General features: G+C 45.6%; 1 protein-coding gene across 2 annotated transcripts in view; it reads right to left on the minus strand.

The window, feature by feature from the left end:
- Nucleotides 1-25,628, minus strand: part of myo5c (myosin VC) — a 135,464-nt gene that overhangs the window by 79,277 nt on the left and 30,559 nt on the right. For both annotated transcript variants that reach the window (XM_038813540.1, XM_038813539.1), the window contains exons 3-12: nt 22,390-22,561; nt 22,128-22,272; nt 16,530-16,686; nt 12,743-12,886; nt 8,615-8,696; nt 8,316-8,423; nt 6,471-6,577; nt 3,645-3,910; nt 1,160-1,241; nt 836-976 (exon numbers count right to left, since the gene is read on the minus strand). In XM_038813540.1, coding sequence (XP_038669468.1) covers nt 836-976; nt 1,160-1,241; nt 3,645-3,910; nt 6,471-6,577; nt 8,316-8,423; nt 8,615-8,696; nt 12,743-12,886; nt 16,530-16,686; nt 22,128-22,272; nt 22,390-22,561 — 1,404 coding nt within the window. The remainder of the gene's footprint in view (nt 1-835; nt 977-1,159; nt 1,242-3,644; nt 3,911-6,470; nt 6,578-8,315; nt 8,424-8,614; nt 8,697-12,742; nt 12,887-16,529; nt 16,687-22,127; nt 22,273-22,389; nt 22,562-25,628) is intronic.

The following is a 25,628-nucleotide window of genomic DNA, read 5'->3' on the forward strand; positions in this document are numbered from 1 at the left end:
GAGGAGGATCGCCTCAGTAAGCTGGCTCCTGGGCAAGTTGGCCAATAACAGGTCTGCACAGCAGGAGGTCGAGGATATCGAGACTGCCTGCCCCTCTACTGCAGCAACATTTGCGGCAAGGTGGACTTGGCGAGGGAACATGTGGTGTCCACCAGAATGCTTCAAGAATTCACTGACCACTTGGGAGCTGGGACACATCATCACCACTGGAAATGGCATTTTGGTTTAACTTATTAAGTTTGCTTTTGAGGGGCAGCACGGTGGCGCAGTGGTTAGCACAGCTGCCTCACGCGCCAAGGTCCCAGGTTCGATCCCTGCTCTGGGTCACTGTCCGTGTGGAGTTTGCACATTCTCCCCGTGTTTGTGTGGGTTTCACCCCCACAGCCCAAAGATGTGTAGGATAGGTGGATTGGCCATGCTAAGCTGCCCCTTAATTGGAAAAAAAATGAATTGGGTACTCTAAATTTATTTTTTAAAAGGTTTGCTTTTGATGTTTTATTTCAGTTACAATACCCCACCAGAGGCTATCACCCTTTCTCATTGTTTATTTTATAGATTTTCTTTGGTTTATTAAAAGTGTGTAAAAGAGGCCACTGGGTTAGTGGGCAGGAGCAGACACAAGTAAGATTGCATTACAAAGTCTCAAACAAAGAATTTGTGTCCACTTCCATACTGCACCATCTGACTTCGAATCCAGTTATCACAATAGCCTACTGCGTTTGTGATCTGATCTCCTCAGTCACAATTCCCAGGTGAATTCCCACACATGCTGAAGGGTTTGTCTGACCTAAATTTTCATAGACGGCTCGCAATTATTTAACCACTTCATTCTTACCAGACACTCCTCATCCAATAGCTGCAGGATGCCCATCTTAGCTTCGATCAAATCAATGCAGGGTTGGTTGTCGTTAAATTCTATCAACGCCCACGGAATGTCTTCCTTCATATATTCATCTTGTTCCAGTTTAAACACATGCTGGAGAGATTTGGGATCTAAAGTGTTTAATTTGCATTTTTTCATTGCAGTTAAGATAACCTTACAGATGACGATTTAGTTCAGATATTGGACAGCTTACATTCCACAGAGTAGGTTCAAATAATACTCAAAACGCTGAACAGGCCAGAGAATTAAATGTCAGCATGCTATTTAAATTCTTACCAAGTTAAATTGTTGTTGCAGTTTCTCATTTGCATAATTTATACAGAACTGTTCAAAGCTATTCACGTCAAAGGTTTCGAACCTAAATGAATATAAAATAATGATTTTGCTTGCATTTTGTAAAGCTTATACAGGAAAAAAACTGATACATATTGCACCCAAAGCTCCATGGGATGGCAAATATAGTCGGATCTTCCACAAGCCCCGTGGTGTATTTCTTGGTGACAGGAAGCGGCCCGATGTTGGCCAGAGGCAGGATCTTCTGCCCCCGCTGCTGTCAATGGGATTCCAATTGAATCCACCCCTGCCGCTGGGAAACCCATTGGCGAGAATGGGCAGAAAGTATCCCCCCCGTAGTCTCACCAACGTCCTGCACAACTGAAGCATAACCTCCCTATATTTGCCATCAATTCCCCTCACAATAAACAATAACATTCTATTAGCTTTCCTAAACACTTGCTGTACCTGGACACTAGCCTTTTGTGATTCAAGCACTAGGACACCCAAGTCCATCTGCACCTCAGAGATCTGCAATCTCTCACCATTTAGATAATACGCTTTCTTATTCCTTCTGCCAAAATGGACAATTTCACATTTGCCCACATCATACTCCTTTTGTCAGATTGTTTTGCCCTTAGCTTACTTATGTCCCTTTGTAGCCTCCTTACGTCCTTTTCACAATTTAGTTTTCCCACCTATCTTTGTGTTGCCAGCAAATTTAGCAACCATACCTTCAGTCCCTTCATCCAAGTAATTCATGTAAATTGTAAAGAGTTGGGGCCCCAGCCACTGAGCCCTGTGTCTCACACCACTTGTCACCTTCTGCCAACTAGATAAAAGGCCCATTTATGCCAACTCTGTTTGTTGTTAGCTAGCCGATCTTCATTCCACGCCAATATGTTGCCACTAGACTATGCGCCTTTATTTTACTCAATAACCTTTGATGTGGAAACTTGTCAAATTCCTTCTGGATATCTAAGTACAATACACCCACTGGTTCCCCTTTATCCACCGCACATGTGATGTCTCAAAGGAACTCCAATAAATTGGTTAAACATCGGGAGTAATTTAGCGGAAGGAAGAGTCCCATTTTGGGGGTGAATAGCGGGGTGTTTCTCAGAGCCTGCAGTGCCAAGAACGACCCCGCTATTATCTGTGGCCTCTGCTGGAAACACCCCGCCGAGGTCACTCTTACATTCATTTCATTAGTGCAGGAAGAGATTGGCATGCAGGGGTCCCTTCATATCCAAACCTGATCCCCGGCATGGGAAAACTGGCACTTTGGCACTGTCAGCCTGGCACAGCCAACCTGGTATCCTGGCAATGCCCAGGTGGCACTGCCAAGGTGACACACTGCCCAGAGCCAAACCACCTGGGGGCCTCCGATTGCCTGGGAAACCCACACGAGGGCCGTTAAACGGCGCTGCGGCGAAGCCTCCCAGACGCAAGCGTTCGATCCAAGCCTGGCGAGACTCGGTGTAGACATATTTAAGTGAGGCTAACTGTTCACTTAAATATGCAAATCTGGATCCCTACCCAGTGCGGGCGAAATCCAGATCGCAAAGTCTCACGACACCTCGTCAGATCTCGCGAGGTGTCCCGAGCATTGTAAATTTTCGAGAGAGGTCTCTTGCGAGATTTAATGGCCTCGTCGCATCCCCAAGTCAGCCGCGACGAGGTCATATGATCGCGGCCAAGATGTTCAGTCTGAACCCCCTGAGTAATGGGCACGAGATCCTTGCGTGGGGTGTAATAAATCAGCCTGGCCACAACAACGACAACTTGTATTCATATAGCACCTTTAACGTAATGAAACATTCCAGGGTGCTTTGCAGGACAACACAAGTATGGCACCAAGCAACATAAGGACATATAGGGTCAGATGACCAAAAGCTTGGCCAACGGGATTTCGAAGCGAGTTCGGGAGGTGGAGAGGTGTAGGGTGGGAATTTCAGAGCTAATGCTCTCGGCAACCGAAGATGTTGCCACCAACAGCGCAACAACCGGGAATGCACAAGAAGATCCCATTTGCCATTTTTCATTTGAAATAGTCGGGATGTGCGCTGTACTGGAATGCCCCTGCCCCTGGGGTTCCTGCTGCCCTGGCACACCACCCCAGCCGCCTGAATTTCCTGAGCTGCAATCGACGTGGCCGAAGATGGTTAGGCCTCAAACCAGTGAACTGCATTGGGATGTCTGTTTGGCACCCTGCAATTCACTGCCCTCACGTGAATGAAATTGGGGCCTCAAAATCATGGCCATCTTTTCACTGAGAGCAAGAAGCCTGTGCTCCATCAATCAATCACCCAAACATCAACGTGAATCCACTGTGTAGAGTTGAATTTTTCACCACATAGTATTTCATTCCCCACAAAGGTAATAAGGTTTTCATTTGTCCATGAACACTAGCCAAACTGTAAGCTTCATAACCAGTACTAACATTTCCCTGCAAAATTAGCAAGACATTATTCGATATTTTCATTACCCATAGATGTCCAGAACACCAATAAATGTGTGCTTCTTGCCAGAAAACTGTAAAGCCTGGTTAATGTTATCCACAATGCAGCTGAACAGATGAGCATAAATGTGTTTTGCCAAAGCGTCTCTGGCATTGATAGCTTGGAACCTGGTCATGGGTTTGATCACAGTGTCTGAGGTAGTCGCAATCTTTCTGTGGCACAGCCCATGAGCCATGTCCTCCGGTTTTATCTCCAGGAGTTGGGAAAGTACTTTCAGGTGAGTGTCATTGTGCTGTTTGAAGGAAACAATAAGAGCAATAAGAATTGTGACCGGTTAATTCTTCAAATGACATACCCAGTTCTTGTGTGAGCTTGTTTTCCTTAACTATTAATAAAAGCATTATTGTGCAAAGGTTCCGTGCTGATGGCCGCTTAATGACCGATCATGAAAGGCCCCTTAAGCAGTACCTTCAAAACCCACGACCACTACCATCTAGAAGGACAGGTCAGGAGATACCTGGGGACACCACCTCCTGGAGGTTCCCTTCCAAATCACTCACCAGCCTGACTTGGAAATATATCGCCCGTTCCTTCACTTTCGCTGGGTCAAAATCCTGGAACTCCCTTCCTAACAGCACTGTGGGTGCACCTACACCACATGGACTGCAGCGGTTCAAGAAACCAGCTCCCCACCGCCTTTTCTAGGGCAATTAGAGATGGGGCAACAAAGCCAGTAAAAATGAATTCAAAAAATAGTTACTGGAACAGTTAATGTACCAAAAGAGGGGGCCATTTTTTCCATCATGCCTCACTGACCCAGACTTTTCCTTTATCCTGCAATTATTCTGTTCCTGTGTATAAAGTTACCACTGAATTTGCTCCCGCCACACGTTCAGGCAGCAGGTTTCAGAATTGTTGGTTTTTTTAAGATTTCATTGTCACCTAGAGTTTTTGCTGATTATCTTAGATCCATGTCCTCAGGCAACGCTCCTGCCATCATTTTCTCTCTATCTACGCTATCATTAATTTTGAACACCAGTATTAAATCGCCCCTTAACCATCTTTACTCAATGAGGAAAAATCCCAGCTTCTCCAGTTAGTTTCTCCACATAAATCAATTCCCGCACCAAGACCACCATTTTGCTAAGTCTCTGCTGTGCCTTCTCCTCTTTCACCTTCTCAATTGGCTGCTTGTTAATGTATTCTCTGGTAAAACCTTCTTCTTGGGGTCAGAAACAGAATGGACCAGACTTTCTGGGCAGCGGCAATGTTCGCTGGGTTGAGGCTTTCCTCTTCAGTTCTCTCGACTTAGCACTGCTGAGCATTTGTACCGGGGTCTGCCAATCCCGGCTGCCACGACGCACTGTCCCTTGGGCACCTCCACTGAAGCAAAGTTGAGTTGGGGACGACAGAACATTCCCCCCTTTTCTGACACGAGCTGCCATAGGTCCAGTTTGAATGTCAGTGAATGGATGCTGAGTAAATGGGCAAGTGGGTGAGGTGGGTCAATGGGTGAGGTGGGTGATGTGACCATCAATTCACAAGACACGTGATTGGAAGTGAACAGTGATTTTAATAGTCTTACAACAGAGCCTGCCTGCGACGAGATGAGATGAACTGACAGCAGGCTTACGACTGCAGTGCTTTATACTTCCGGTTAGTGGAAGGAGCCATGGGTGGAGCCATGGGCGGATCCAAGGGTGGAGCCCAGTACAAACTCCTCATCTCCCCCTATGGGCAGAGCCGTGCAACGGCTCGTATACAGAGCCCATGAGGACACAATACATGCAATACAACACAGTGTGAATTACTAGGTATATAATTCACCACAGTGGGTAAGTGGGTCAGGTGGATAAGATAGACGGTAAGAGGGAGGGAGAGTAGGGTTGGATGGTTAGGTGCGAGGTGAGTGAGTGGGTAGGTGAGTTTGATGGGTAAGTGGGTCGGGGGGTATGTGGGTTGCTGGGAAAGATGGCACAGTGGCGCAGTGGTTAACACTGCTGCTGATGGCGCTGAGGCCCCGGGTTCAATCCCGGTCCTAGGTCACTGTCCGTGTGGAGTTTGCACATTCTCCCCCTGTGCTGGTTAGGTGCATTGGCCACGCTAAATTGCCCCTTAATTTATTTTTTTAAATGTGGGTTTCTGGGTAGCGGGGGGTGCATGGATGGTTGGGGAGGTAGTTGAGTCAGGTTGGGAGGGGCAGCCAGTTCAGAGGGGTAGTCAAGTCAGGTCAGTTATCAGGTCAGATGGGGTTTGATCAGGTATTAGGAGCAGTAGTTGGAAATTTGGGAGGTGTCAGGAAGGGGTTGGGATGTAATCGGGGAGGGGGATGGGTGCAGGGTGGTGATTGGGTGGGTCAGTTATGTAGTTACCCAGATGTTAGACTAGGTTTTAATCTAACATTCCCTGGATAACTATTCATCTGAGCTATCCAACGTCTCTGACTCTAATTCAAAGGCTTTCCCCAAGGTTCCTGGGGAGCAGGGGATTTGCCCGTCGGAAGTTGAAACTTTCCGGGAAATTCTCCCAAAAGTTCAAGCATCAGGCCTTCCATAGGGTCCCAACGTGTGCTTTCAATCAGTCGTCGGATCTCCAACAATCAGAGGCAGTAAGTTTTGATCCACTGAATACAACCAAAACGGAGTTAAAGGGTGTTCATTAAAAAAATCTTAGCCTAGAATGTCTAATCCTTTCAAAACAGGAATTTCTGATATGAATGAATACACTGAAAATAAAAATAAGTATGGGCCATCAATGCAGTGATTGCTCCAAATCACAGTCTCACATTATATATTTACTCGGTCACTGAACTGCAGTGTACAACATACTGAAGGCTGAGAGCAGCAACTTACTTTGACTGAAGATTTCTCATCACCGACAGCTCTTATTTCGACATTTCCTAAATGCAGAACCCCTGCCAGCACTTTGAAGATATCCATCTGAAAATCTTCGTTCAAGCCTGCAACACCGGTTCAATTTTTAGGTGAATACACTTGGATAAGATTAGAGGGTGACAATTACTGAAAGCTGACGTGACCCGCGATTAGCCGGGTGACGGAAGTTGCAGAAAATCCTCCGCCTTGTGCCGCGGTCGCGGAGTTAGCGATGAGACGGAGAATCCAGCACCCTGAAGAAAAACAGGAGCCCGCTGGTGGCGGAATTGAGGTTCGCGGACCTGCTTTGTTGCAGCAGTGAGTACAAAGGAGCAATGAAAGCTTCTTGAAACATGCAAACATCTGCATCAGGTAACATTTCATTTAATAACAATGGCAATCTACCAAAATCAAAAAAAGTATGAAAAATGCTGTTCAAACAACGCATTACAATTTAATTTTTTTTCCAATTAAGGGACAATTTAACGTGGCCAATCCACCTAACCTGCACATCTTTGGGTTGTGGGGGTGAGAGCCACGCAGACAGGGGGAGAATGTGAAAATTCCACATGGACAGTGACCCGGGACCAGGATCGAACCCGGGTCCTTGGCGCCGTGAGGCATTACAATTTGTGCATCATAGCACCAAATTAAATGCAGATTTAGTGGAGAGCTCCCCTATTGCAAATGTGATGCAAACCGATCATTTTAAACAAGATTAGTTTGGGATCACGTCCAATTTCAAATATATCAGCAACAATTGCCTAGTTTAAAAAACAGTTCTACAACTCTGGCAATGTAAATAGATTTTAAGTCTTGATTTTGAATACCAATGGAGAACTTTGTGAATGAGAGTTGAGGTTGGCTAGCAAAGTGTTCGGCCTCCATGCTGAGAGGAGACTTTAACTCCCAGCCCCATTGGCGTAGGCCCTGCCAGTACACCACACCCGCCCAATCCTGGAGGGATGTTGTAACTAGTTGCTAGGCAGGTGCGAGGAATCAGGAAGCAGCAGGACTGTACGGGGGGCCTGGAGATAAATACCTAGAGGGGAGGGGAGTTGGGAGGGCCTGTAGTCTCAGGAATGGGAGGAAGCATTGCTGCCCCATGAGGGAACTATTACAAAAAAACAATTTGCTTTTATTTAGTCTCTTCTGGTTCATATCCATCTTGCTGCTAGGTTGGCCTGGCAGGAAAGCTTCAAGGACTCTCCGGTCCCCGTTAAATATTTGTAATTGTGGCCTTTGTCATCCAGTAGGCGCCTCGCAGCCACATAGTTAGGGATTGTTGCATGGACCAATTTACCAGCTTTCCCACCTGGTTTCCCCTGGGCGGACAGGGTTAAAATTGTCTCATTAAGTTTCTGCACCATCAGAAATATGACACAGAAAAATGTGAAATACATTTTACTCATTCATCAATGAGCCATTCATAAATCTCTCCACTATCCCCATCACTCTTCTGGGCCATTGTTGCACAATCCTAGCAGTGTTTTGGCAGCTCACTCAAGTGGTTATTCCCCTTTTCACAGTGAGTTTGACAGGTTAGTTAGCACTGAGGGGAGGGTGGAGGTGCACTTTATTGCCAATTTGATGTCCAGGCCTCACTCGCTATCTAGATATATACGTTCTTGCAGGATAAGTGAACAAGAGCAGGAATCGGAGCTGATTTCCACCTTGGTAGCTCCAAGGTGCTGACACAAATTGTCAGGTCCCAACCAACGGTCCAGCTGAGGTAACGTTACCCAGCACGGAATCCTTGTTGAGTTTGGAACAGTTACAAACTAGGCCATCTGGGAGGCTGTGCCCACCGTCACCATCACTCACCCAGCAGCAAAAATGTTTTTTGTGTTTCAGTAAAATCGGCTCGGTCATCAACACCATCAATGACAGAATTTCCACCCAAATTCACATAATTAAAGTTTTCTGCAGCATCTGTAAATAATTTTAAACATAGAATCATGACATGTTTATGACAATCGTCGAGTTCAAAAAAAGGTCTTTATTTCACAGAAATTGGCCTGGTTAAAAAAACATATCACAGACTCCTCATTAGCAGAGTACACAGAATAATGACGTTCCTATGATACAAATTTTTCAAGACAGAAAGCTATTAATACGCCTACCTAATTTCAGATGCTTGAACTCAGGTCGATCAGCAGAAGCACAAAGTTGGTAGAATATATGGTAATTTCTCTCGTTTTCAGCCTAGATTCATAAAATAGAATCTAATTAAAATAGTGGTAAGTACAATCAGTCCATTGATATGAACTGACGTTAGATATCATAAGACCACATTTCACAATGATTGAAATAAGGGGCGGGATTTACGGCGGAAATCCGGCGCTTCCGCGATTCTCCGCGGTCGACGCGCACCAGTCGGGGCCATTGGAACAGGTGGTACCACCTGGTGGGAGCTAGGACCCGCGGTCATGGTGGTGGTCCTGGTGGGGAGCGGCGGGTATCTGACACCAGAATGGGGCCTCAGCAGTGGGATCGGTGGGCCTTCGCGATTTGGGAGGACCTACCATCCTCCGCGTGGGCCCGCTGCGTGGCTCCGCCATGTCGGCTGCGCCCATGCCAGGGTGGGCAGCCGCGCGCATGTGCAGACCCATTTGCGGCCGCCAAGCGCATGAGCGGCCACGCGGTCTGGGTAGCAGGGCCCCGCTGGCAGCCAGAGTTGTGGGACGTATGCCGGGGCTCTGCTAGCCCATGGAAAATGGAGAATCACCCCGGACCTTCAAGGAAAAAGTCCGGAGTGATTCTCGCCCATTTTCCAGTAGGCAAGGGGACTTAGTCCCCAGAAGGGACAATCCCACCCATGATCTTTGAGCAGAAGTAGGATACAGAAGTCCAACAAGCAATTGTGCGCAACATTAAAGGACAAAGATGTGGATAAATTAGGTTACCTGGTTGGAACTTCTTTCAATATTCTATTTCACTCAGGGTGCTGGGTTCAACTAGTTATAAGTAATTATTATATTTATATTACATATATATATATATCTTAGAAAAAAATAATTACAGGTAAAACTATAGCTATTGCAAGATTGAAATTTCATCAAAAGCTGATAACCACAAAACCTTATCAACCAATCATTATATGCAAGGTTCACTTGCAAACAAAAGGGATATGTTCAAGTCTTGCATTTTAAAAAAATTATCAGGGAGCTTGAGGAGCCTATATTACCCCATTACTTTCACCATGGCAATGCCTCAGCAAATCAGAGATGAATTGCCAGCCATTCAGCAACCTTTTCTCCTGTTGTATAAATTGTTGTGATTGTTTGAAATTTGGCATTCTTGCATTTGTCCTGATAAGTACAAGACAATAAGCTTTGGCAGCATGTCTCTCTTTTCAGCCATATTCAATCTCACGTTTGAATGCAACCGCCTTTTTGTTTGAGAATGTATCCAATTGATCACCTGAGTGACTATAATCTGCCTCAAAGTCCTTGACTAAGGCACAGCGATGGATGGGCGTTGAAATAATAGCTGGATATTGGTGTCAATGGTGGGGCAAGGGCTACTGACCGAGAATAATGCTGTCCACAAATATCTACTAGTGATTTCTGGGCCTGGCTTTTCCCTTTTGCTGGGGGAGAGGGACACGGGGGCATTTTAAAGCTGGCACCAAGTCAAGATGTCAGCAGGAAGGTAAGCAGCCAGTCACATTCAAGTGTTCCCATGTAGCAACCCATGAAGTTCAAAGATGCTAATAGCTTTCAGTTTCAATTTAGATTGAGAAATGATTCTCATTGGATTAAAACAGAAGCTAAAATAAAGATAAACATTTTTAAAAACACATCTTTTTAAAAATATGTAGAGTTGTTCTTACCATAATGGAATGATTTGGTGTTTAGAGGTAACTAGTTTTATTGCCCTGTTTAAAAGCCCAGTTACAGTTCATTCAACAAAATGTAACATTTTTAAATGACACTAACATCACACGAGTGGAGGTTCACATCAATTCAATTGATTTCCACTGATTGCTGTCGGATTCAGGATGTGTGGCAAGTTGGTTGAATGCTAAACAGCGCACCTTAGAAGAACCATAGGATTCCTACAATGCAGAAGGGGGCCATTCGGCCCATTGAGTCTGCACTGACCCTCTGCAAGAGCACCCTACCCAAGCACATCCCCCCACCCCCTGCCAATTCCATAATCCCACCTAACCTGCCCATCTTTTGAACACTGAGGGGTAATTTATCATGGCCAATCCATCTAACCTGTACATCATTGGACTGTGTGAGGAAACCAGACCACCCAGAGGAAACGCACGCAGGCACAGGGAGAAAGTGCAAACTGTACACAGGCAGTCACCCAAGGCCGGATTTGAACCCAGGTCCCTGGCGCTGTGAGGGAGCAGTGCTGACCACTGTGAGTGGAATCATCAACTGCGACTTCTGGATTTCTGTGTTGTTCTGTGCATGTGTAGGTACTGGAAGTTAGTCAGTTTCAGTGCAATGATGGTCTCAAATGCTGACAGTTTCCCAGTCGTTACCACCACAAAATCTGGGCCAGTGATAATCCAACAACAGCAGGAAGTGCAAGTGACTGCCAGTTTAACAATACAGTAATTCTGAACTATTCTGTGGAATAAATAATAAGCATGAGTGACTCATGAGGTGTAGAATAAACAATAGCTGAACCATTGAATGAAAAATAATTTATGGCAAACACGATTGCATTTAACTGAATGCAACAGAGAAGGTTATGTACACGGATATATTTTAGAAACACAATATTTTCCACTGTTAACAGGATCCAAGATAGTTGGTGAAGCAGAAACCAAGGGCGTGATCCTGTACCCTGTGCCTGAAAGGCAGCTCGCTACAGCGCAGCATGGTTGATAAAAGCCAGGAGACCCCCAACGGGATCTACCCGGCTTGCAATGCCTCGCAAGATCTAACACAATCTCCTGAGATATTGCGATGTAAATCCCACCCATTGTGGTTTCCCAGGGGATCGGAGGCCCTCAGCTGCACGCTCTTTGGGCAGGGTTGTGCCCTGGCACTGCCAAGGTGCCCAGGTGGAATTTGCAGCTGACATGGGCACTGCCAGGGTGCCACTGCTAAGGTACCAAGCTGGACCTTTTTTGCATGCACCCGATCAGGCAGGGGACCTCCCACAGTGCATTCGCTCTGGAGGTGGGGGGGGGGGGGGGGGGGGGGAAGAGACCGTGGATTGCTTCGGGGCCTCGGAGATCAGGACGCCATTTTCAAATGGCACCCCAATCTCTCGTTACATCGGGGAGTTCCGGCGAGGGGAGCTTCCCATTGTACGAAACGGGACTATGTGTGAACTCAGCCGTGCATTCCCCAGTGAAGCCCCTGATAGAACATGAGTCACGTTGAATAGCCATGTGTTTCTCGGTACTGCGAGCACTGAGAAACATGTGGCTCAACGCACTCTCTGTGGAACTTTGTTTCCATTTCAGAATTTATAGCGCAGCAGGAGGCCATTCGGCTCATTGATGCTGCACCGCCCCTTGAGCACCCTACTTAAGCCTCCACCCTATTCCCATAACCCAGTAACCCCACTTAACCTTTTGGACACTAAGGGGCAATTTAGCATGACCAATCCACCTAACCTGCACATCTTTGGAAGCCCTAGCCGGGGGAAGCCCACGCAGACACGGGGAGAAAGTGCAAACTCCACACACAGACAGTCACCGAAGCCGGAATTGAACCCTGCCGCTGTGAGGCAGCAGTGCTAACCACTGTACCGTTGTGGCTGAACCGAGCCTCAAGATACAGAACGTCCTTTGAGAGAGTTTAGTTCAGTCTCACAGCTCTCCCCTCCCTCAACCCAGTGTCCCAGCGATCCCCTATTTATACTCTTTGTAATGAAACAACAATCAATAAATTAAACAGAAAGGCGGGGGGGGGTTTGACTGTAACAAAAATCAAAATGTCAAGGGAAATTTAATTAATCAAACTAAAATGTCATTGCCAGGGGTGATGATGCACCCCACCCCACCCAGTACCCACCGGTCTCGGATAGCCTAATCGCTCTTCAGGAGTACCTGGCCACGAACATAGAGGTGCAGACAGTTGGGTCAGACAACTCCTTGACTGCCCACTGCCTGGACCTGCTGATGGCACCTTGGACCTTAATAAATTATCGACAAGCTCAAAGACAATGAAGACCCATAATCTGTTTCTCTTAACCTTATCAATGCAATTGACATTAACAAACCTTAACAAAGTAATTGATAATTGAAAACACCCTCTGCCCAGTGTACTTCTTACCTGAAACACCACCCTCGACTTTTCCAGCAGGTACGTTCTCATATTTGCACCAATGATTCGATATCGGTTATCAAAACTTATCTCAGTGTATTTACCAAAACGGCTGCTATTATCATTTCGTGTTGTCTTTGCATTTCCAATAGCCTGGAACCAAAAATAGATTGCTACAGCTAACCTGAGGTAGAACATGCATTTGGTAACCCTGCAAACAAAGCACTTATAAAGATCGACTTGGGAACATTGAAGCTCAAAGTTTTAAGAGACTTTGGATATATGCAAACTTTAAAAAAATTTAATTGAAGGAATGTTTGTATCAAAACATTAACATTTACAAATTAATGAATGTCAATTTAATAATGTTCATTTAAGAGAACTCTCTGTTTGAAGTTGTTGACAGTTCATTCAACTTGTGCAAAAATGCATCCTGCCCTGTAGGATGAATAATTGCTTCATATATACTGTTTAATTAAAAACATTTTAAGAGCGGCAAAAATCATTTGAATTAAGGGCAGTTAGCTATAATAATACATATGGAGGGATATTTATCCTTTCCAATATCTATTACCAATATCAACTCCAAGCTTAATTTTAGATAGTTTTATGAAATATATCCTAGGAACAGGCTGTGTGAGGAACTTACAGTAATATCATCATCTATAGCCCAAGGTGTGTGACTATCGCTGTCCATCAGGTACATACTTTATAAAGATAATTGAAACTAACACAACAGCTCCTGACATCATAAAATCTGAGCTATATCTTTTTAAAATTAGATTTAGCATAGAAAATAGAAGGAGTAGGCAATTTGGCCCTTCGAGCCTGCTCCACCATTCAACATTCTCAGGATTGATCCTCTATCTCGGCATCATAATCCTGCGCTCTCCCCAGACCCATTGACACTTCAGAGGCTGGAAATCTATCTATTTCCTTCTTAAATATATTCAGTGATTTGACCTCCAAAACTTTCTCAGAGTATTCTATAGTTTCACCACCCTCTGGGTGAAGAAATCTCTCTCTCATCTCAGTCCTAAATGGCCTACTCCATATCCTGAGATTGTAAACCTTTGTTCTAGATCCTCCAGCCAGTGGAAAAAACATCGCTGTGTCTAGTCTGTCCGGCCCTGTCAGAATTTTATACATTTAAATTACATCCCCATCCCACTCTCCTAAATACCAGTGAATAAGTTGACCTGATCTCTCCTCATACGACAATCTTTGATGAGTCTTTGCTGCACTGTCCCTTTAACAAGTATATCTTTCCCTGGATAAGGAGACCAAAATGGCACACAATACTCCAGGTGTGGTCTCACCAAGGCCCTCACCAAGACAGCTGCAGTAAGACATCCTTGCTCCTGTACTCAAGTCCTCTTGCATTGAAATCTAACAGGCGGAATTCTCCGCTCCCCGCGCGGCGTGGGAGAATCGTGGGAGGGCCTCCCAACATTTTTTACGCCCCCCTGGCGCCCCCAGCGATTCTCGCCCCCCCCCCCCCCCCCGTTTGGGGCATCTAGGGGCCTGATTGGCACGGGTGCACCGCGACTGTGCTCGGGAGGGGACAGGCCTGCGATGGGTGCCCACCGATCGTCGGGCCAGCGTCCAAAACAGACGCACTCTTTCCCCTCCGCCGCCCGGCAAGATCAAGCCGCCATGTCTTGCCGGGCGGCTGAGGAGAAAGACGGCCACCGCACATGCGCGGTTCGCGCCGTCTGTGCGATGAAGTCATCCGCACATGCGCGGGTTGGAACCGGCAACCCGCGCATGCGCGGATGACCTCACAAATGCGCCGTTTTGCACGTAATTTCCGGCTCGACGAGGTGGCGGCCGGGAAAGACGGAGGCCCGCTCCTAGCCCCCCGGGTGGGGGTGAATTAGGTGCGGGGAGCGGGCTCCGAGGCCGTCATGAACCTCGGCCGATTTCACGACGGCCATTCCGATTTTTATCGGGAGCGAAGAATTAGTTGCCAACGTATTAGTTGCCTTCCTTACTGCTTGTTGTACCTGCATGCTTGCTTTCAGTGACTGGTGTATGAGAACACCTTTTCATTTCCCAACTTATTACCATTCAAATGATACTCTGCCATTCTGTTTCTCCATCTGAAGTAGATAACTTCACATTTATCCCCGTTATATTGCATCTGCCTCGTATTTGCCCACTCACTCAACTTGTCTAAATCACTCTGAAGCCTCTTAACATCCTCCTTACCATTCACCATCCCACCAGATTTTGTGTCATCAGCAAACTTGGTTCCCGCATCCAAATCATTGATGTATATTGTGACATGTTAGTACATGTTATAAATGGCAATAGAGGAGGTGGTGGCATGGTGGTGATGTTACTGGACAGTTGTCCATGGATGTGCAAGTTAGTTTATGGTGTGACGGGGATATAGAGTGCTCTTTCGAAGGGTCAATGAAGGCTTGATGGGCCGAATGACCTCCTTCTGCACTGTAGGGATGCTATGATTCTCGGTAATCCAGAGAACCAGGCTAATGCTCAAGGGGACATGAGTTCAAATCCCACTAAGGCAGCCAGTGTAAATTAAAATCAATTAATAAAAATCTGGAATTGAAAGCTAGTTTCAGATTGTTGTAAAAGCACATCTTGTTCACTAATGTCCTTCAGGGAAAGAAATCTCCCGCCCTTACCTGTGACTCCAGACCCACGGCAATGTGGTTTTACTCTTAACTACTTTCGGAAGCGGCCTACTGAACCATTCCATTCAAGGCAATTTGGAATGAATGTAGGAATTTCAGATATATTGTATCACATATATTTGGTGCAGTGAGGTTAAAAGCCTGGGTTTGTATGTGACTGCTGCAGTATTGTTTTCAACTAGATCCTGGTTTACAAGACCAACCAACACTTTGGCGACAGAAGTGCAACTAAAGCATCGTAAAAAAAAGAAATTGTCATTCATTCCAACCATGTATATTGTTTACTCGAAGTTGGTCAAATGGACTTTTGTTTATATAAAGAAGGTACCCTGGGGAGGAGATAATTAGAGACATTGTGTGTAGCCTTGGTAAGCTGATGTAGTTAATGGGAGGAGCCAATGACTGAAGCAGTCAAGTGTTTAGTTTCAGTTTCTGGAAAAAGCAGTTTAGATCGGGGATGTGATCAGACAAGTAGCTTTTTGCCAAATGCTAGGAAGTTAAACAGTTGTTTGACACAGGCAAGAATCGTCAAGCTGGTTTCTCAAGGATCTCTCTTTCTCAAAGCAGTTTATCCAAGACATCTCAATAAAGCAAGTATTCCTGGGTCTGCTCACTATATTTAAAAGTGGATTTTGACCCGAAATGAGTTTTGCTTGAGTGGAGATAAAAGATAGCAGTTCGGATTTAGTGTTTCACTTTATTGTTCAGCATTGTTTAATGGGTAATTGTAAGCTATTTTCTTGTATAATGTTAAAGTTACTTTAATCCTATAAGTAATAAAGTTTGTTTTAATATACCATATCCCTATTTGTGTGTGGAACCACTCCTGGAGCGAAGTATCCTTTCCTCACAGTCTCACATTAAATGAAATACTGGGGTTTCTGTCCTGTATCCTAGTAACTGTTCAGGTCTTTTCCAGGATGGTAAGAGGCAACAAATGCTGTCCTTGGCAATGACGCCCACATCCTATTGCAGCTATTAAAAAGGATAGCATGGGACAATTCTACTGCTGTCATTAGCTATGGAATGGATCGGATAGTTATGGCTTTAGGTCTCATGATATACAATTTCTTCTGTACACCTTTCCATGTATTTTCACTCTAACTATTAGAGATCATTTTGTTGCTTCTTACCTCTGTTATGGGATTTGATGCAAGGACTTTATCTTCTACACAAGCCTTGCTAGTGGACTTACTAACGGTGGCAAAGTACCTCATGGCATATCGAGCAGATACAGTCTTCCCTGCACCCGATTCTCCACTTACAATAATAGACTGGTTTCTGTTCTTCCTAACATTAGGAGACATAGGAAGAAGACATTATACAACATATCTTACTCTAATTTATATATAACTAAAAATAAAACCACTTATCTTTTGATGATGAAGTTAACAAATTGGAGATCGAAACAAATACATCCAATTGCAAAACTGTAGCATTATCAGCATAATTTAATGCCATTTTCAATTTCCTTCACAACTAGCAATGACTTCATTCCAATTTCATACAATAAACAACATTTTATGATTTAAAACAATACCACAAATTAAATTTTATTTTATCCTGTCCCTATTCCACTCCGTGGTCCCCATCTGCTTCAAGAAGACCACCATCACACTGGTGCCAAAGAAGAACCAGGCAACGTGCCTCAATGACTACCGTCCGGTGGCCCTGACTTCAGTCGTAATGAAGTGCTTTGAGAGGTTGACCATAAAGCGCATCAACTCCATACTCCCAGAACGCCTTGATCCACTGCAATTTGCATACCGTCGCAACCGGTCCACAGCAGACGCCATTTCCCTGGCCGTACACTCATCCCCAGAGCATCTCGACAACAAGGACTCCTACATCAGACTCCTATTTATTGACTACAGCTCCGCCTTCAACACAATAATCCCAGCCAAGCTCATATCAAAGCTCCAAAACCTAGAACTTGGCTCCCCACTCTGCAACTGGATCGTGGATTTTCTGACCAACAGACCACAGAATGAAGTAAGAATGAACAACAACACCTCCTCCACATTTGTCCTCAATACCGGGGCCCCGCAAGGCTGCGTACTTAGCCCCCTAGTCTACTCCCTGTACACACACAACTGCGTGGCAAAATTTGGTTCCAACTCCATCTACAAGTTTGCTGATGATACGACCATAGTGGGCCGGATCTCGAATAAAGACGAGTCAGAATACAGGAGGGAGACAGAGAACCTAGTGGAGTGGTGCAGCGACGAACAATCTCTCCCTCAAAGCCAGCAAAACTAAAGAGTTGGTCATTGACTTCAGGAAGCAAAGTACTGTACACACCCCTGTCTGCATCAACGGGCCAAGGTGGAGATGGTTAGCAGTTTCAAATTCCTAGGGGTGCACATCTCCAAAAATCTGTCCCAGTCCACCCACGTCGACGCTACCACCAAGAAAGCACAACAGTGCCTATACTTCCTCAGGAAACTAAGAAAATTCGGCATGGCCACATTAACTCTTACCAACTTTTACAGATGCACCATAGAAAACATCCTATCTGGCTGCATCACAGCCTGGTATGGCAACTGTTTTGCCCAGGACCGCAAGAAACTTCAGAGAGTCGTGAACACAGCCCAGTCCATCACACGAACCTGCCTCCCATCCATTGACTCCATCTACACCTCCCACTGCCTGGGGAAAGTGGGCAGCTTTCAAAGACTCCTCCCACCCGACTTACTCACTCTTCCAACTTCTGCCATTGGGCAAGAGATACAGAAGTCTGAGAACAAACTCAAAAACAGCTTCTTCCCCGCTGGTACTGATGTGTTGGGTATGCTGGGTCTGCGATGACTGCGTTTACCATAGCAATGAGAGAGACAGGCTACCAACACTTGTAGAAGTACAACTCTATTTTATTGAACTATGAGCTCTTAAATATACTTGCACTGTGGGTTGACACTATGTTGAGTTGACTGGAGACCTGAGGCTAACCTGACCAGACTATTCTGCTAGCACATGGTGGATGTTCGTGTTGCTGATCACAGGCTCTGGCTGTCTCAGAGGCTGCATCCCAAGAGAGCGGGAAAACTAGTGCCCTCTGGCTTTATAGTGGCCGTGCCCTGTCTGGTGATTGGCTGCTGTGTTCTGTGTGTTGATTTGTCATTCAGTGTGTCAGTCAGTGTCTGTCTATGCACCATCATATACTTGTGTGTTTATTATGACAGTTACCAGACTCCTAAATTACCCTCTTATGGACTCCCATCATTAACACTACACCCCTGTATGCTTCATCCGTGCCGGTGCTTATGTAGTTACATTGTATACCTTGTGTGGCCCTATTATGTATTTTCTTTAATTCCCCTTTCTTCCCACGTACTTAATGATCTGTTGAGCTGCTCGCAGAAAAATACTTTTCACTGTACCTCGGTACACGTGACAATAAACAAATGCAATCAAATCCAATCCAATTTTAGTCAATCACTGGTTTCTTTATTGTGAAATGTCATTTTCTTCCCCCTCATAGGACTGTTTTTGTACCATAGATAGAACGTAGAACAGTACAGCACAGAACAGGCCCTTCGGCCCTCGATGTTGTGCCGAGCAATGATAGAACATAGAACATAGAACATAGAACAGTACAGCACAGAACAGGCCCTTCGGCCCTCAATGTTGTGCCGAGCCATGATCACCCTACTCAAACCCACGTATCCACCCTATACCCGTAACCCAACAACCCCCCCTTAACCTTACTTTTTGTAGGACACTACGGGCAATTTAGCATGGCCAATCCACCTAACCCGCACATCTTTGGACTGTGGGAGGAAACCGGAGCACCCAGAGGAAACCCACGCACACAGGGGGAGGACATGCAGACTCCACACAGACAGTGACCCAGCCGGGAATCGAACCTGGGACCCTGGAGCTGTGAAGCATTTATGCTAACCACCATGCTACCCTGCTGCCCAAATCACCCTACTCAAACCCACGTATCCACCCTATACCCGTAACCCAACAACCCCCCCTTTAACTTTACTTTTTAGGACACTACGGGCAATTTAGTATGGCCAATCCACCTAACCCGCACATCTTTGGATTGTGGGAGGAAACCAGAGCACCCGGAGGAAACCCACGCACACACGGGGAGGACGTGCAGACTCCGCACAGACAGTGACCCAGCCAGGAATCGAACCTGGGACCCTGGAGCTGTGAAGCATTTATGCTAACCACCATGCTGCCGTGCTGCCCCTAGATCTAGCATGAGATTGTCAAATGGTTCCCATAAAATATAACCAAACAAACTCCGAACACCAATCAGCAGATAGCATATATATGTTTACAAAAACTAAACTTGTTTCTAAAGTTGGAAATTGTGATTGGCAAAAGTTCATGGATTTCTGGCCCTAGTGCGTACATACTGGTGCATCGTGTGAATGGGTTAATACTGGTCTAAGAACAGTGCACACAGGAAGGCAGCATACCTTGAAGCAGTATAGGCAAATAAACAAAATTACCCTTTATTCACCAAGGCCAAAATGCAACATTCATCAATCCTTTTGAGCCTGACACTTTCTACAAATAGTTACAGAAATATCAGGAACTTTATAGACCTTTAGTCATGCACATTATCATAGGTGATTCATAATATCCAGATAACAATCATTGTGAATAAGCCCCCAATAAATGCAATAGTTCTCACAAAGTAGCAGATGCCAATGTTTTTTTAAACCATCTCAGTGTACAATCAACCACCTTTGCCCCAATATTGCCCATTTCTACCACAATTCTCCACATTTTATTCTATTTAAATTCCCCACATGGCAACAAAAAGAAGCCAACAGGGATGAATCACATACACATCCTGCACTTTCGGCAGAAGCTAAACCGAATAGTTAATTATTATCCAAAAGCTGACACATTAAACACTTAAGCAATGCTAGAGATGAACAACTTTAATCATTTCCCTAGTTCTATCCTAAATGCACACGCCATTTCATAAAGGAAAAGGAAGCAAAAATCTTAATCGAATTAGATTGAATTAAAACCTAACTCGATTGCCAGAACTTCCCGGAGGGTCTTCCAGTCCCACTGACGATGAACCCCCACCTCAGGCTTTCCCCTTGACAACGGCAGGACCAGAAGATCCCATCAGCTGATGGCGGGCCAGCCCCGCAGCCGCAAAACATGTGGCGGATTGCGCTGAAAATCCTGCCCTATGTGTACGCGATAAGGGTATCTTGTAATAAGGACAGAAGAGTTTTGGATGAAGAGGTTTATGGAGGGTAGAAGATGGGAAACACTCAGGGGAGCATTAGGATAGTTGAATCTGGAGGTTACAGATGCTTGGATGAGGGTTCCAGCAACAGATAGGCTGAGGCAGGATTGGAAACAGAAGGTGGAAGTAGCTTTTATGATGGGAAGGATGTGGATCCAGAAGTTAAGCCCAGAGTTAAACAGAAAGTAAACGTTTCAAACAGTCTGAACAACCTGAGAGAGTGGCCAGGCAGAGCGATGGGATCGTCAGCTGGGGGGCAGAGCTTTGATGGATGTTGAAGACAATGGCTTTGGTATTCTGGATGTTTGATTACAGAAAAGCGAGGCACATCCAGGACGTGATGTCAGACAAGCAGCCTGTCAACACTGAGGCAGTGGAGGGGTTGGAGAATTGGTGGGGAGGAAGAACAGGGTGCGATCTGTGTACATGTGGAACCTGACATTTTGCCTTCTTATGATGACACTGAGCGGCACCATGTGGTTAATAATAGAGAGAGGGTCGAGCCGGGAGTTCAGGGGGCGAAAGAGGCCGACGTCTTGGCCTTTGCCTCCCTGGTAGTCCGGAGATGGATCTTATTAATGTGGAGGGACTCGAAGCCCCAGAGTGTAGAGACCTGGGTTAGTGACATGGCTGGGTTTCTCAGTCTCGAGAAAATAAAGTTCGCCTTAAGAGGGTCAATGGTAGGGTTCCCCTGGAGGTGGCAGCCGTTGGTCGACTTTCTCGTGGAAAATTAAAATGTCAGCAGGAGCAGAATTTTAAATGGCGGGGGGGTGGGCCGGATTGGTGTTTTGTGGTTGGGGGGTTGGGGGGGTGTGAAGATTGTGATGGGGGTGGAAATGTTTATTGTACCATGTTCACATCCCTGTTATTGTTATTATTATAAAGACTTGCAAATAGCCTAATAAAAATATATTTAAAAAAAATAATAATGGTGGCAGTGGGAGTGCCAGGGTATCAACCTGCCTGGAGCCCCACCGCCCGGGGGCCTTCGATGATCTCAAACTCTGGCACTCCTCCCAGATGCCGTTTCGCCTGGTCCACGTTTGTGTGGCGAGGTCTCCCAGGTGCGGGCATTCGTTCTCGGGCCTCAGGAGCATCGGGCACCAACATAGTTAAATGAACCCGATGGCTCACTTAAATATGTTAATCTGGATCTCGCCCAGCGAGGGCAAGGCCCAGATTGCGGCATCTCAAAAGGTCACACGAGGCAGTCAGAGCATCGGTAATCTCACAAAGGGCCGCTCGACAAGATTTAACGGCCTCATCCTGTCACCGTGTCAGGCGCGATGAGGCCATTCGGACAATGCCCGTATTATTACAAATTAATTATTGTTTCTTACATATTACCTGAATTTTCATTTAATCGTATCACTACTTTTTGATAGCACCATGTATGTAATATTAACAGAATATATGTCATACAATAAATTTATACACCAAACTACTGCTCACAGATAGATATCCTACACTTATACTGAACCGATGGTTTGGAAAAATTGACCTGGCCATTTGTTTGTAAGCTTCCTCGGACACTGCAAAGATATGGGGATCCATGTCACCCATATTCTGCCCACTGTAGGCACGGATGATGGCATCTCCATAGATTGGTATCTCTTTGTACGGGTTTATAGCCACTAGGATGATACCTAAAATAAAATGTACAAAAATCAGTGCCAACGATTATCATTACCCAAAACAAGCAAGAGAGAGAGGCAAGTTCCAGAAAGGTGTTGTTATGTCTGTTATGGGACTTCATTTCATACCACAGTAAGTGTAGATGAGTTTGGAATCCACGAAACGCACTTTGAGGTTATGCATAACTGCTGGCTCGTGCAGATAGCTGAGTGCCGTGAGGTCATTTTCACCCACCAATATGTCAGGGTTCCGGAGAGGTGGCAGTAGTGTCTTAACTGGATCGACCGGATATTCCAATTCCTAAAATGTTCAAATTAAACGAGAAAGTCAGGCTGTGAGACCTTTGTCTTTGAAACGGGTTTTCACCTCATGAGCACTGAAGGCTGCTCTACAGTGGCAGACAAAAGATGCTGTGACACCCAACACTTCAATAGCATGCACGGTGGAATGTATAAAATGTCTTTATTACAGGTGTGGGGTATCCTACATGACAGATGGAAGAATGGGACATTCTTAAACCACAGATGCGGATATGTGTTGACTATACTAATAAGGCACCAAAATGTGGAAGCGTCTTTTACTTATTTTTATTATTTTGCATGATCAAATAGTCTTTTTTTTAATATAAATTTAGAGTACCCAATAATGTTTTTCCAATTGAGGGGCAATTTTAACGTGGTCAATTCACCTATCCTGCACATCTTTGTGTTGTGGGGGTGAGACCCACACAAATACGGGGAGAATGTGCAAACTTCACATGGACAGTGACCCGGGGCCGGGATCAGATCCGGGCCCTCAGCGGCGTGAGACCTCGGTGCTAACCACTACACCACTGTGCCGCCCGATACAGTCTGTCTGAAGCAACAATAATATGGGACCACCATTTATATCAGATCCAAATTTTGTTTCTGCGAACTGCATCGTTACATTGGATATGCAGACAAACCCATGTGAGAAAAAGTAATAGGAGCTATTTCTAATTGTAAAGTGATTACAATGAGTAAGGAAATAAAGGATTTGTTTCTTATTGAATGGGACAGCAATTAATCTTTCCAATGACTTAAAAGGTTACAAAGAACATAGAACGTACAGTGCAGAAGAAGGCCATTCGGCCTACTGAGTCTGCACCGACCCACTTAAGCCCTCACTTCAACCCTATCCCCTTACACCAATAACCCCTCCTAACCTTTTTGGATACTAAGGGCAACTTAACATGGCTTTGGACTGTGGGAGGAAACTGAAGCACCCGGAGGTAACCCACGCAGACACAGGGAGATTCCGCACAGACAGTGACCCAGCAGGGAATCGAACCTGGGACCCTGCCGCTGTGAAGCCACAATTCTAACCACTATGCTACCGTGCTGCCCAAAGAATTTCTAAAATATTTCTAATTGGTGATGCGAGCATCACTGGGAGCAGTGACATTCAAATTAAAGACAACCATTTGCATTAGCTTTGTGGCACACCCCCGGGACTTGATGGCCAAAGGAGTTGGGTTCATAACACAGCCAAAAAGGTTGAGTGTCAACCTGCAAAATCTTTCCAATGCACATCACTGGTAGGTGGGAAGAACGGGAGACACTCCCGGTCAGCCACGCTTGATGTGGTGTGACGCCTCGCAAGCTGTAAGTCCCAGGCCACAGCTAGCGACCTGCTACAGGAAAAACCTCACTATGGGGACAGATGAAAGTCTGCCTTGTGCATCCAGAGCTGTGGGAAGATGAACAACAACTATTCGTGTTGGCTAATGGTCTAGGACACATAAATCAAAAACTAAAATATTTGAAATATGTTTGTCTACATTGTCTATGCATGTGAAAGACCTAACTCTAGTAAGAGGCAGCAGGAGGAATAACTTGTTTGACTGGTTACTGCATATTTACATATTGTATAAAATGCTGTACATGGGTTGAATTCATGATTGAGTTGCCTGCTAAATGATCAAGCCTTCCTTCAGCATTTTTGGTACATTTCAGTAAACTTCAGTTTCAAAATAAATAGTAAACTGGGTGATATATTAGAATCTATGGTCTAACCTGCTTTATGAAGTCATCTGAAAGGAGTTCTGCACTTATGCTTCAACAAAAAGTATCATAATGGAATGCTTTCCTGTAATAAGCAATCATATATTGTGACTATCATGATCATCAACTTTTTGGGGGCGGCACATGGCGCAGTGGTTAGCACTGGGACTGTAGCGCTGAGGACCCGGGTTCGAATCCCGGCCCTGGCTCACTGTCCGTGTAGAGTTTGTACATTCTCCCCGTGTCTGCGTGGGTTTCACCCCCACAACCCAACAATGTGTAGGTTACGTGGGATTGGTCACCCTAAATTGCCCCTTAATTGGAAAAAAAACAATTGGGTACTCTAAATTTAAAAAAAGTGATCATCAACTTATTTTAAGATAGTATTCAGCTTGAACAAATGGCAAAATAACTGTACATTGACCGATATTCAGACCATGTGGTCTTCAAATTTGCAATAAATCTTTCAGCGTGTGAGATTTTGAAAATAATACACATTTATCCAAAGTAACTCCTTCATAAATTTTTATTTTTTTGTTCAGGTATAGGCTACTTCAGCGTTCCTAAATTGTTATGTAATTGCTGATGAAAAATATAACTTAATGCAACTTAAATGAACATAGTTAACTGAACAACAAAAAATCAAATTACTGGAAAAACTCAATTTGTCTTTTATCGTAAGACACAAAGACATTGAAGGTTTAAAGGATACTTCACAAGCAATAAGATGAGTAGGATGCAGTCACGCAATGTGTACTATAATCAAAGGACAGGTGTGCACGAGCACCGACTCACCTCCTGATCCCCAAAGCCTTCCCACCATTTACAAGGCTCAAGTCAGGGGCGAAATTCTCCGACCCCACGCAGGGTCAGAGAATTGGCGGGAAGCGGCGTTATTTCCGCTCCCGCAGGTTTGGTAATTCTCCCGCCGGTCATAAACCGGCGTTGTGCAAATCCCGCCGGCAGCCTGTGAAAACAGCTGGCGCCGGCGGGATTTCATTTTTTTAAAACTTACCTCAAATCTCCGGCCCGGATGGGCCGAAGTCCCGCCACTGGGAGGCCTTCTCCCGCCGCCGAGGTTTAAACCACCTCTGGAACAGCGGGCTCAGCGGCGCGAGCAGGCCCCCGGGGTCCTGGGGGGGCGGGGGGCGATCGGACCCGGGGGGGTGCCCCCACGGAGGCCTGGCCCGCGATCGGGGCCCCCCGCTCACTCCGCGGGGCAGTGCCGTGGGGGCACTCTTTCTCCTTCCGCGCCGCCATGGCCTCCGCCATGGCGGACGCGGAGGAGAACCCCGCATCGCGCATGCGCCGGCAGTGACGTCAGCGGCCAGCTGCCGCTGACG

The sequence above is a fragment of the Scyliorhinus canicula genome, chromosome 12, assembly GCF_902713615.1.
Source record: "Scyliorhinus canicula chromosome 12, sScyCan1.1, whole genome shotgun sequence".
Lineage (NCBI taxonomy): Eukaryota > Metazoa > Chordata > Chondrichthyes > Carcharhiniformes > Scyliorhinidae > Scyliorhinus > Scyliorhinus canicula.